This window comes from Echinops telfairi, unplaced genomic scaffold (genome assembly GCF_000313985.2).
Source record: "Echinops telfairi isolate 266 unplaced genomic scaffold, ASM31398v2 ScPeMD7_8;HRSCAF=38, whole genome shotgun sequence".
Classification (NCBI taxonomy): domain Eukaryota; kingdom Metazoa; phylum Chordata; class Mammalia; order Afrosoricida; family Tenrecidae; genus Echinops; species Echinops telfairi.
In genome coordinates, this window is record NW_022103905.1 from 1,999,831 (window position 1) to 2,013,624 (window position 13,794).

Sequence of the window (13,794 nt, forward strand, 5' to 3'; positions counted from 1 at the left end):
TATCCTTGGTTACCAGGAGGATGAATATTTTTCCATATTTATTAGTTGTAATCTTTATTTGAATTTTTATTTTATTTTATTTTGGCTATTGGTGTTGGTTTTACTTTTAAATTTTAACTGCTTAATTTTCTAGCTACAAAGCCAATTTAAGTGGCATGGTCATTAGTGAAGATAATATTTGTAAAGTTACCAATGGCGCAGTATTCTCTGTGGCTTTCCATCCATCGGAAACTAGAACGTTGGTGGCTGCTGGAGCCAAATTTGGGCAAATTGGACTTTGGGATTTGGTAAGTTGTTAAGTTTTAAATGTTAAAGTGTGAAGTAAATGGGAAGAAAATTGCCTACAGCCATGTGTTTATGAATATTCCTTGAGAATTTTGAATTTGGGGTTAGTTGCTTCTAAACTTTAGGAATCTGAAAGAATTTAAGGTTTTCTATAAAGTTTTAACATCCTTAGTTTGCATATCATTAGCTAACTGGGGATAGATTAACTGCTAGGAAACGTAAGTGTATCTGTAAAAAGGTCACACAAAGCCCTCACTTTCTTAATTCTGTTTAAAATATGCCCTCTAGTCTGGATTAAATATTTTCTGAATGATCTGCTAAGGTGATCCTAGTCATCTTTTGGTAATTCAGAAACATACTAATTTCCATTCATTGTGCATGTAATTGTGCATTAAGTGCTTTTAGGAATTACAGAATTGAGAGAAACCAAGTTAATGGTCTTTGAGTTTATTTTCTAATTCAAGAAGTAGAGCAAAGCCATGAAAAATGACCCAAGGACAATTAATGGAGGTGAGGAAACAATGATGACTTGAAGGTGATTTAGGTTAATAAAGTAAGAAGAGAAACAGGTCAAATCTTGGACAGCGTATCCTTTCCCTTATTGGGAGGTAGAAGGATTTCACCAAGAAAACAAGCAGAGAAGTGGTAAGAGTACCAGAGTAATGGGAAGTTGTAAAGGCCAAGAGATGAGAGTCTCAAGACAGGAAGCTGCCAGGGCCCGAACAAGCTAACACCAATTGTCCACCACCATTCTCCTGTCTTTCCTCCTGGCTGCAGACAAACCCTTAAAACTCTCTTTGTACAGAAGCTCAGAGGGCAAAAGAAAGGGCACCAGATGCAATGCCAAAGCGTCAAGATTTTATGTCAGAGCATTGATTATGGGCAGTCATTTAACCAACACGAAAATGAGAAATGGCAGGGGACCTGGTCAGGAGAACCCAGCATGCAAAAGATAGCAGAAAGAAAAACAGCTCATGAAAATGAAGGAATTCTTAGCAGTTGCTTTAGTTTAGAATGTCTGAAGGAAAGAAGTGTGTGCTTAGAATACTTTACCCAGCCAAAGATGTGGTTGTAATGTAAAGGCAATGAGTAGTATTTTCACTTGTGAAGAAAACTTAGGCCATTCAGGACTAAGGAACCTCTTGAAAAACTGCTTATAACTGATGGTGTCTGGCTATCTAAAGACAATGCGTCTGGGGTCTTAAAGGCTTGAAGATAAACAAGCGGCCATCTAGCTCAGAAGCAACAAAGCCCACATGGAAGACGCACACCAGCCTGTATGATCATGAGAGGCTGATGGGATCGGGTATCAGATCTCAAAGACCAAAACCAAAAGATCATAACAATGTGAATGGGGGAGAGGAGACCCAAGGCCCATCAGTAGTTAATTGGACATCCCCTGTCAGAAGGGCCACAAGGAAGAGACGAGGCAGTCAGGGTACAGTATAGCACTGAAGAAACACAACCTTCTTCTAGTTCTTTAATGCTTCCTCCTCCCCACCTGTAAGACCCCAATTCTACCTTTCAAATCTGGCTAGACCAGAACATGTACACTGGAATAGATATGAGCTCAGCACAGGGAATCCAGGACAGGTAAACTCCTCAGGACCAATAAGGGGAGTAGCAATACCAGGAGGGTAAGTGAAGGGGGCACCAATCAGAAAAATTGATGTATGGCCCCCCTCCCAGGGGGACGGACAACAGAAAAGTGTGTGAAGGGAGACAGTGGTTGATGTAAGACATGGAAAAAAATTTTTAATAAATTTCAAGGGTTCATCAGGGAGGGAGGGAAAAAATGAGCTGATAGCAAGGGCTCAAGTAGAAAGAAAATGTTTTGGAAAAGATGATAACAACATATACAGATGTGTTCGACACAATGGATATATGTATGGATTGTGATAAAAGCTATAAGAGCCCCCAATAAAATAAAATTTTAAAAAAGAAAAGCTGCTTAACAGCAAATACCAGCTAATGAAGAAGTGTAACACGAATCGATGAGCATTGACTCCATAATATTAAGACATGGATTACAGTTACAGAACTGAGTGTGAATATTATCAACCTGGACAACATTTTTAAAAATTAGTAAAATGTGGAGATGATGAGACGTGTAAGAGTAATTTCTCAAGCAATAGGAATTACCTTAACTACCGGTAGTTAAAAATAATTAGAAAGCACAATGACTACACCACTTAGTTGTTTGTTTTTACACTTTTTCCATTTTTTAGTCAATTTTTTTGCATGTGAAGAAATACAAGGTTTAGAAGTTAACTCACTGATTTCTCTTTTATAATACTGTGAAGTATAGTTAAAATCAGTACTGTTAAAGTGACATAATGCATGGTCTACTTTTTTCTGAATTTTGGTTTTTTGCCTTTAAGTTTTTAACAAGTTTGGCATATAATTCAGAAACCATACATTCAGTAGTTCAATCGTAACAAGAAGAGTTGTACAATCGTACTTTTTTCTGAATGGTTTCTATCTTCCTCTCATTTCATCTATATAGACTCATGCAGATATCTGCAGTGACCGCTCTTTCAACGATAATGTTGGCTTTGGGGTGATGTTTTAAACACTTAAAACACTTTATTCTTTGTGTAATCTGCATTGTTTAAATCCTTATTAACATAGGAGAGAGGGTTATTTTTTCCTAGAAGCAAATATGCCAAGATGAAACAGTGGCTAGCCCTGGGTCAGAGGAGAACTGTATAGTATTATAATTTTGTCCTATCTTTATTTTCTTCCCTCCTTTTAAATATCTTTTCTTTATTTAAAATTTTTTAATTAAAAAAATTTAAATTAAAAAGAGCCTCCAAATTCTTGAGTATTGCAGAACAGCCTTAAAGCACGTTTGGAAGTAATAGTTGCTCTAGCTTATATGACATGACATAGAAATACAGTAAGGGCTTCACAAAGTTTGTGGAAAAATTAGAATTAAAGAAGGAATTTTTGAAGCTCCCTTAAAGCTTGTTCATATCTGAAAATTACTTTTTATAAGTTGTTATACCAGTTGTAGAAAAGGATAATCTTAAAAATGTGATGTTAATTCAAATAATTGGTTAAGTAAAAATGCATGCATTTTTAAGGTCTATTTTCTTTGTTTTGTTTTTGTTTTAAATCATTAAGGGCACATACAACTCATCACAATCCATACATACATCAATTGTATAAAGCACATTTGTACCTTCATTACCCTCATCATTCTCAAAACATTCGCTCTCCACTTAAGCCCCTGGCATCAGCTCTTCATTTTTCCCCCTCCCTCCCCGCTCCCTCCTCCCTCATGAGCCCTTGATAATTTATAAATCATTTTGTCATGTCTTACACTGTCCGACATCTCCCTTCACCTACTTTTCTGTTGTCCGTCCCCCAGGGAGGAGGTTATATGTAGATCCTTGTAATCAGTTCCCCCTTTTCACCTCATCTTTCCTCCACCCTCCCGGTATCACCACTCTCACCACTGGTCCTGAAGGGATCATCTGCCCAGGATTCCCGGTGTTTCCAGTTCCTGTCTGTACCAGTGTACATCCTCTGGTCTAGCCAGATTTGTAAGGTAGACTTGGGATCATGATAGTGGGTGGGGAGGAGGCATTTAAGAGCTAGAGGAAAGTTGTATGTTTCATCGTTGCTACATCGCACCCTGACTGCCTCATCTCCTCCCCAGACCATTCTGTAAGGGGATGTCCAATTGCCTACAGATGGGCTTTGGGTCTCCACTCTCACTCCCTCTTTCACAATGATATGATTTTTGGTGTCTTGGTGTTTTGGTGTTTGCCTTCGACAGACACCTCGTGATCACACAGGCTGGTGTGCTTCTTCCATGTGGGGCTTTGTTGCTTCGGAGCTAGATGGCCGCTTGTTTACCTTTAAGGTCTATTTTGAGGACAAAATATTAACCATTTTGTGCTGGAGCCCACCCACCACCTTATAAAAATTCTGAGAGCATTATGCTAGTAATGCTCTATGGAAGTATCCTTAGGAAGCAGAGTGATCTGGTACTGATTACATTGTCTCTGGCTGTAAGGGATTATACTGAGTAGATTTCTCATTGCCTGAGGATATCATGAAGTTAACAGTTCAAGTGAACATTTTTTCCTCTGGGTTATAAAAAAAACTAGTGTGTTGGTTAAATAACTGGCAACTGCTAAGTATGTGACTAAGTATCATTGGCTTTGAAAACTAGTGAAAAATAATTTAGTGACTTTAAAATGTTTAGGCCTGACTTTCTGAAAATGAGGGTGTATGCAATTAAAAGACTGGGAAGAGGCAGTATAATCCAGATGTAATGGTTTAATGACCTAATGACAGTAAATATCACGACTTTTCACCATTTTTTGTCTCCTACCCAAACTGTTCCAGAGCCAACAACCTAAAGAAGATGGTGTGTATGTTTTCCAGCCCCATAGTCGGCCAGTTAGCTGTCTGTACTTTTCCCCGGCCAACCCAGCCCACCTCCTGTCACTGAGTTATGACGGCACAGTGCGCTGTGGAGATTTCTCCACTGCTGTGTTTGACGAGGTAAATGTGAATATGATTATGTTCTGGTTTCAAATGGTTCTTTTTGAAATTGTTACTGATTCTTAATTTTAAGGACACAATTGCTTATTTTATCAGTCAGATGGGGAGGGGGGTATGGTGTAACGATGCTACTTTAGGACTTCTCTGTCTAAGTTCAGATCCCAGGCCATCAGTTACTATTTTGTGTGAGTTTGCCTCATTACTTAGTCTCGTTATGCCACAATATCCATAGATGGTTGTGAGGGTTGAATGAGTTAATGCAGATTAAGTGCTTTGAACTGTCTGGCACGTGCTAAGTATTGGTTCTTACTATGATTATATTTGCAAAGTGGTGAAGTACAGTACTGTTTTTTAGGCTGAAGACTTGGTATTTTTATTTCATTCAGGAAAAAAAAGGATTAGAATATTGCTATAATCGTGTTCACCATTCCTGGGCTTTGCAGACTTGAGTCCACAGCTTGAAAAAAAGACACCAAAGAAATTCTTCACCTAATGGTTCTGTGTTGTTGTCGGGTGCTGTAGCTGGCTGCTGGCGACCTGCCGCACAGCAGAATAAAGCACTGCCCGGGCAGTGCTCCCACACAGTTCTTCCTGTGCAGCCAGCCACCGTGTCAGCCCATCTCTTTGAGGGCCTTCCTCTTATTGTTGGTAAAGTGGCAGCAAGGGGCAGTGAAAAAGGAGGTTCTGTATTACATATGTCTAAAACTTTGGCTTGCAACATAACACAGAAAGTGTATTTTGGTTTTCTGTAATCTTTCAACTAAGACATCTTTTTTTTAATCATTTTATTAGGGGTCATACAACTCTTATCACAATCCATACATACATCAATTGTGTAAAGCACATTTGTACATTCCTTGCCCCAACTAAGACATCTTATGTAAGTCATTATATGCCATAAGAGATGCACTCAACTTTTTATCTGGGGAGTTTAGAATGAAAAAACTGCTATATAATTATACCCAGGCAAAGAATGACCACGTAAGAAGACTTCAGGCCAAGTTTGTTTGTAACTACTTCTTGAGGATAGGCCTTCTCCTTTGCTGGTCTAACTCTGGGAAACTGAAGTCAGTTCAAGTCTGTTAAGAACTGTTGAAAGATCTTTGGCATACACTACCCTTCCTTCTACCTAGATCATAGACAGCTCGTTGGAGCTTTTCTCATCAATTTGGTCTGTGGTGGAGCAGGACAGACACTTCAAATACTGGAGACCCCTTCACTGTATTGGACTCGTTAATGCTTACAGTGAACAGGCCATTTGGTTGAGCTTTCAGATTTGTATAATCACATTAGATTTCCTTAAGAGAATTCTTTCAAACTTTTTTCTTTTTCAGTATGAATTTAATCTTTGAAATTTAGGAGGGTCAAGGTGTATGTTTTTATTCTTCATTTTCACTGAAAAATTTTTAGAGGACCTCAGTGTAAGGAAAATGTATATGTGATTAAGTAGTGAAGAGGACACTTACCACTGAGATTGCTTTGTAAGGACTACTAATTGATGACCTAATTTTATGCTTTAAGTTGTTATCAAAACTTGCACTCAAAAAGAACACATTCGAAAAACAAAAGAACGGCGGCCGGAGCGGACTTTCCTCCCCCTCCTCTCTGGACGCACTGCTCTCGACCCTGGCCTCAGCGCCAGTAGCCGCCAGACCATGTTGACCATGGAGAAACACCTGTTTAACTTCAAGTTTGCGACCAAAGAACTGAGCCGGGGTGCCAAGAAATGTGACAAGGAGGAGAAGGCCAAGATCAAGAAGTCCATTCAACAGGGCAACATGGGAGTGGCAAGGATACATGTGGAAAATGCCATCCACCAGAAGAACCAGGGCGTGAATTTCCTGAGAATGAGTGCGCGGGTCGATGCGGTGGCCGCCCAAGTCCAGATGGCGGTGATGATGGGCAAGGTGACCAAGTCGATGGCGGGTGTGGCGAAGTCGGACGCTACGTTGAAAACCATGAACCTGGAGAAGATCCTCTGCCCTGATGGACAAATTCGAGCACCAGTTTGAGACGCTGGACGTCCAGTCGCAGCAAATGATGAGCAGCACGACGCTGACCACTCCCCAGAACCAAGTGGACATGGTGCTGCAGTAGATGGCCGACGAGGCTGGCCTCAACCTCAACATGGAGCTGCTGCCTCAGGGCCAGACGGGCACTGTGGGCACGAGCATGGCTTCGGCCGAGCAGGACGAGCTCTCCCAGCGGCTGGCCGCCCTGCAGGACCAGGTGTGGTTCTGGAGCCGCTCAGCCCACGCCTGGTTCAGGGCCACTGCCGCAGCCTGCGAAGCTCTCTTCCAAGAGATGCCTGCCAACCAGATTCTGGATCCACCGGGGTGCGGAGATGCCCCTTATTTAATTCGCGTCCATCTTGGGGCTCACAGCCATCTCTAAAATTCCAGGCTTTCTTTGCTCTTGTCTGAATTTTATAGCTCCATATCGCTTGTGATGATGTGTGTTTTTATAGCTGCCTTTGACAGAACTACTACTTCGTTTGGGGTCTCTAGATCTAAGCAATTGGTCAGCGCGCGTTTCCGTGTCCTGCGCTGTGTGCCCAGAATTATCCAGTCCAAGGTCTGTGTCTTTTTTTCATGTTAGTTGATACTGATTAACAGGCGGTGCATAAAAATGTAGAGGGAGGGAGATTACTTATTTTGATTACATGGCTATGAACTCTAAAACGCTTCATACTTAGATAGTTCTGTTTTTCTGTGTGTTTTGTTTGTTTTGCCACCAAAGTGAGACTACAGTTTGGCTTCTTACATTTTTACTAAAATGACCTTAACACATTTTTGAACAGTACTCTCACTGTTTACATTCTGTAAATTTGTTTCCATGCAATAAAAAGCTAGGCGGGTTAGTTGTACATACCTAGAAATAAAAATGCCACATAGCCTCAGTGCATTTTTGCTATCTTATATTTTCTGTTTAGCAAATCGTGGTTTTGAAATATACTTGATATTTCTTCCACATGAGCTTAACATTTGTTATTTCAAATGAGCTACGTATTTTGAGTTATTTTCCTATTTCAATCTGGCTAAATTAGATTTCTGATAATTACCATGTTCAGTCATGTTACTTGCTCTAATATTGCCAAAGAACTGTTGCTTGGTTGGGGAAAATCCTGGGACTGTTTGTTTTTTGTTTTGTTTCTAACAACCAAAAATAGAAATAAAATTAAAACTGTAAAAAAAAAACACGCTGATGTGTTTGCAATTATTTGAAATATTCTGCTTCATAACTAATTTTTTAAAAGTTTACCAATAATTATCTTAATTTTGGTATAGTATATAACTGTTCGTGTTCTTCACTGAATTCCTAGATGATCTTGTTTATAACTGGAGGTTTTTGCTTCCTGCTGAGAGTTAGTTTTTGATTTTTAAGAGAGGCTTATGTGAGGTCTGTTTTTAAGCAGCCCTGGTGCAGTGGTTAAAGCAAGCACTCCACTGCTAACTGAAATGCTGGTAGTTTGAACCCACTAGCTGCTGTTTACCCATGTGTTACTGATCAGACTGACTTGATGTAATTACTGAAAAGTAGAGGAAACAAAGATAGTTATGAATCGTTAGCTGGTAAAACTGGCTATTAATGCACCACCTTGTACTTGGCACTTACAATATAAAGGTATAGTGGTATGAAGAAAACTAAACCAAAGAAAAACCCTTATGTTGTGACTCTTTAGCCAACCCCTAACCCTTATTTCTGGAGTTCAGATAAATAGAATGATGGATATGTAGCCTTTTGTGCCTGACTTGTTTGAACTAGCTTAATGTTTCGAAGATTCATCCGTGTTGTTATTTATCCCAGAATATTTGTTCTTGGTATCACTTGTTGAACAGTAGCCTTGTGCAGGGCACTATACTGAGTGCTTTATATACATTATTAAGCCTTATAACACTACAAAATAGATGTTTACCCTCCTGTAACTGTTGAAAATACTGAGGCAAAGAGAGGTTTATGAATTTGTTTATGGACATAAGTGGCAGAACTAGAATTTGTGAGTCTGTATGGCTCAGAACCCATGTTCCTAGTCACTAATCTACAGACTGGATATCTCAAGTTTTGTTTGTGTATTTGGGATATTTTGGGTGTGATACCTGTGCTGTATTAATCTGTTTATACTAATACTTATTTTTAAAGTGAAGAATCAGCTGCAATTCATGATTCAATAATATGAATGGTGTTATTTTCTCCTACCTGGTGCAAGTATTTATATTTTGATCATTATGCTAGGGGGCTTCAAAAAGTTCATGGAGATATTCCATTATTCTACAAACTTGTTGAAGCCCCTTGTACATGCTCATGAGAAAATATTTGAAATACAGAGAGTATGCTTAGTCAGTCTGCCTTCCCCATTTCCACTCTAGGGGTAAACGGTTGTGGTAGTTCTTGAGTCTGTCTCCAGAAAGTGACTCTATACGTACAAAGCATGTAGATACTTAGTTTCCCCTTCCTTTGGTTCATAGTGATGGCTTCATATTATAACCACTCTCTTGCAGCTTGCTTCTTTTCTCTCCTAGGTAGTCTACCTTGGACAGGCAATAATACAAGTCTATCTCATTACTGTTAGCATTGTGTAGACTTTCAGAATAGATACATGTAATCATGCCAGTTATTTGACCAGGTGGTTTTTGGTCGACATGTAGGTTGTTTGCTGCTATTGGAGCAGTCTTGGTGTAGACATCCTTGCATACATCTTAGTGAAATTATTAAAATCAAGAGTATAAGTATGATCTGTTTCAATAGGTGTAACCTAAGTAGCCATCAAAATGTAAATTTACACTCAGCCTTCTTTTCTGTATTTTATTGGTGATGTTTCTTGACATAGTTAATATACAATTTCAAGTTTGTAAAATTTAGATTTAATTCACGGTCTTGTAAGTTTCACAGGAAGATCTGGAACAGAGGTTTTTTGCTTTATAAGAAATTCAGGATTTAGCCCCGATGTAGGACCATGTGCCATTGAATGTAAGCAAGTTCCACAGTTGACAAAATGCCTTTGTTTCTAACAGGGGTTGTCTTGTCCTGTGTTTTTTGTATGGGAATGATGGAAAGATAAAAGGTCACTTGTGTACATGGTTTATAACTCCTTTACTAAAGAATTTATGCTTTAGCATTCTTTAAGACTATTGCAAACAGATTTTTAAATTATCAGCAAATTAATGCTGTATTAATACAAATAAGCTCAATTGTTACTTTTGTCCTTAGGTCTATAGAAATGAAAGCAGTGCCTTTTCTTCCTTTGACTTCTTGGCAGAAGATGCCTGCACTTTAGTCGTGGGCCACTGGGATGGCCAGGTGTCCATAGTGGATAGACGAACACCCAGAACATCTCCTGAGAAATTGATCCAGTTTTCTTTGGAAAAAATAAGAACCGTTCATGTCCATCCAGTGCATAGACAGTATTTTGTTACTGCAGGATCAAGGTATGATTTTGACCCTTTAATGCCAGGAATACATTTTTACCTTGGTTGTCAAAGACATCTGGCTTTTGTGATGCTTAAGGGGTAAATTATTGTTTTATCCACTGAGTGAGAGATTTATTGTTTTTAGTGTGTGTGGTCACCTGAATAGTCACCTATTTCATTTAGATTTTCACCTTTTCAAATTTCAACGAGAGGCTGAATACAAGCACTAGTTTACTTCAAAGGAATTAGGATCACTCAGATTTACTCCCAGTAAATAGGCAACCTTTACACAAAGCTCCTTCATTTAAAAGGGAAAATGAGAGGAATTATTGAGAGGTTAAAGATGGGTAAATGTAACAGTGGGGTAGGGTGGGGGATATATGTGTATATATATATATTTGTTTAAATATGTATATGTATGCTTATGTAACAAGGAGGCAGATGGACTTTGGGCTTCTACTTAAATCTTGCCCCAGCACAAGAATGGTTTGTTCTGCTAATGTGGCATTAAGTGATACCTTTCTGACATGATTGCTGAAGTCAAAATGGGTGCATAAGCAAATGTGAAGAAAGCTGAGGTGCCTGGCTATCGAAAGATACAGCATCTGGGGTCTTAAAGATTTGTAATTAAACACTCGGCCTGCTATCAGGGAAGCAACAAAGCCCACATGGAAGAAGCACACCAGCCTGTGTGATCATGAGGTGTCAACGGGAAGAGGTTATCAGAAGTTGAAAAACATATAACCAAATCGGTGTGAAGGGTTGTGGATGCAATAGAGATCCCAAGTCCACCCACAAGATAATTGGACAGTCCGTCTCAGAAGGGCCACAGGGGAGCTAATGATAAATCCAGGGTGCGGTATGGCACTGATGAACCACATAACTATCCTCTAGTTCTTTAAGATTTCCTCCCCTTATTGCTACGGGCTTTATGTGTTTTACCTCATTAGTCGTGTTAGATTTGTATATGTTCATTAGTATATTTAAGAACACCCAGTACATGGAAGTCAAGATAGATGACCCCTCAGAGTCGATGACAGGAGTAATGGTTCCCTGAGGGTCCTGAAAGAGAGGGAGCCAGGGGGGAAAGGGAGCTGATAGCATTGATGATTGTATAACCCCACCCGATGGGATTGAACGGCAGAATTGTATGTGAATGGATATATTGAATTGTGTAAGATAAGTCAATAAAAATAGTATTAAAAAAAATAAAAGGGAAAAGGAGGGCAAACAACTATATAGTAGTCTTTCCTATGTTCTATGTTCATTCCATAAAATGCTCTGTAAGATGATGTGGAAGAAACCTGCATTTCTGCACAACTGAAAGGGAGTTTTTAAAAAACATGATTTTCATAAAAAGGGGATTCTCTTAGGTTTAATAGTAAAATTATTGAAACAGATACATACACACTTGTTTTCCTTGGTGTCATTTACATTTAATTTTTAGTCTTTAAGGAAGAAAAATAAATTATGTGGCCTATAGCTTGTTGGTTGGTCTGTGTTAACTTTATTTTAGAGAGACTGGAAAACCAACTAGAAAAGTTACCCCTCTATCCACTGGTTACAGACCGCTGTTATAGTTTTGGGATTTTCCTAATGCTCTATTTTTTTCTTTGTCGGTGTTCACAAAATTAATACAGACAATGAGAGGGTTCTATCTTAAATGTTCTCCAGTGTAGCAAGTAATTGAATGTCTCTAACTTATGTTTAGCCCTACTCTAGAGGGCATCTCTATGTCTTATGGCAAAACATAATTATCCTTCCCATTACAGGGATGTACATATTTATGATGTAAGAAACCTGACTCCCACGGGAAGCCAGCCTTTGATTTCTTTGACTCAACATACAAGGAGCCTCGCCTCTGCCTATTTTTCACCTATAACTGGTAACAGAATGCTGACCACGTGTGCTGACTCTTATCTGAGGTAAATTTGGAAGGCAGAAGTATGTATTATGGAATCTAGCTAGCTATTGTGTCAGTAAGCCAGAAGCTTGGTATATTGCTCCTAGTTTAGTCACTAGTGTTATTGTTTAGCCTATCAAAGACCCAGGACCTAGTTTGCAGGTGCCAAGAAATTGCCTGGCAAGGAAGGTCAATAGCCTTGAGGAATTGATGTCAAACTTTCCCTTTAGCATTGAAGGATTCAAGAAGTCCCACCGAGACCAGACCAGGTGTGTGGTATTTCAGAAGGGAGATCATTTTAACATGAGCAGTTTGTTCAGTGGGGTCTACTCCACCAGTGCAGTGCCCAATGAGAGTTGCAGTGCCCATTAACTGTACTGTGGGCAGGCGTGAGGATGGCACCTAATTTCTACATAGATCCGACTCAGGAAAAACATGGTCTGCAGAGTAAAGCAGGCGCCTAGTTGTTAGATGCCATTGAGTCAGCTGCAACTCATAATGACTCTGAGTATGTATAACATAACAAAGCGCCACCTGTTAGGCCTCCTTCTCGGAATTGTCGCTGTGTTTGAGCCTGTTGCAGCCACTGTCACTCCTTTTCATTGAGGGTCTTCGTTGTGGATTGGGTGAAGATTTACAGAACAGATCATCAGTTCCATGTTCCAGAATGCACGCACATTTTGTTTCTTGTTATTCATCGCTGACCCCTCAGTGGAATAAGTATTATTCATTCCACCTCGTCCCTGTTTCCCACCTCTACTCCTCTTTATCTCCTAATCCTCTTGAACTTTGTCAGGTGACTTATTACGGTGGGTGTACTTCTTGTGCTATTTTACTCATTGACCTTACAGACCTGCTGGTTGTTTGGCTGAGATTGGGCCACAGGGGTAGTAGGGTCTTCCTCTTTTTCATTGACCCTCTGCCAGCATGATATTCCTCTCCAGGGACTGATCGCACCTGATAAAATGCCCAACGTGCAGGAGATGAAGTCTCACCATCGTCACTTCTAAGGAATATTCTGGCTATACTTTTTTCAGGACTTGTTTTTCTGTGGCATATTCTGAAAATAAGACAGTGTCATATTAATTTTTGATCCCGAAGATGCGCTAGGTCTTATTTTCAGGGGATGTCTTATTTTTCCATGAAGAAGAGTACGGTACACATTTATTGTTGAACCCCCGAAAAAGGAAATTTATTACCTGTATACAGTACGGTAGTAGTTGTCATCACAAACCAGCATAACCAGACAAACTGAATCCTACAGTATCAAGAATTTGTTACTACCATTATTTCCATGCACAACCATCTGTGGTACATTTACTCATTTATTCAGTGACAGTCATGTCATCTTCTGGGACATCATATTAACAATCTAAACCCTTATTTTCAGGGAGGTCTTATTTTCGGGGGGATGCCTTATGTTTCAGCGAGAGGCAAAACTAAGTAGTTCTTATTTTCGGGGGATGTCTTACTTCCGGGGAAACAGGGTACATAATTTATAGGCATCAAAATTCTTTGGTCTTATTCTTTGTCCAGCTTTTTCATGCATCTGAGGCATTTGAAATGCCCCGTCTCAGGTCAGGCCCTCCTTAGATCCCAAAGTGACGTCTTTGCTCTTTGGCACTTTGAAGGGGAGATTTCCCCAATATAACGACATTGATTCATTTCTTTTTTTTTTTT

General features: G+C 39.6%; 1 protein-coding gene and 1 pseudogene across 1 annotated transcript in view; both read left to right on the top strand.

The window, feature by feature from the left end:
- WDR76 (WD repeat domain 76) overlaps positions 1-13,794 on the top strand; it is a 36,501-nt gene that overhangs the window by 15,690 nt on the left and 7,017 nt on the right. Inside the window, exons 8-11 of the mRNA XM_045286537.1 lie at positions 134-287; positions 4,645-4,803; positions 10,012-10,229; positions 11,984-12,136. Of these exons, the coding sequence (XP_045142472.1) occupies positions 134-287; positions 4,645-4,803; positions 10,012-10,229; positions 11,984-12,136 (684 nt within the window). The remainder of the gene's footprint in view (positions 1-133; positions 288-4,644; positions 4,804-10,011; positions 10,230-11,983; positions 12,137-13,794) is intronic.
- LOC105979204 lies at positions 6,459-7,197 on the top strand (annotated as a pseudogene).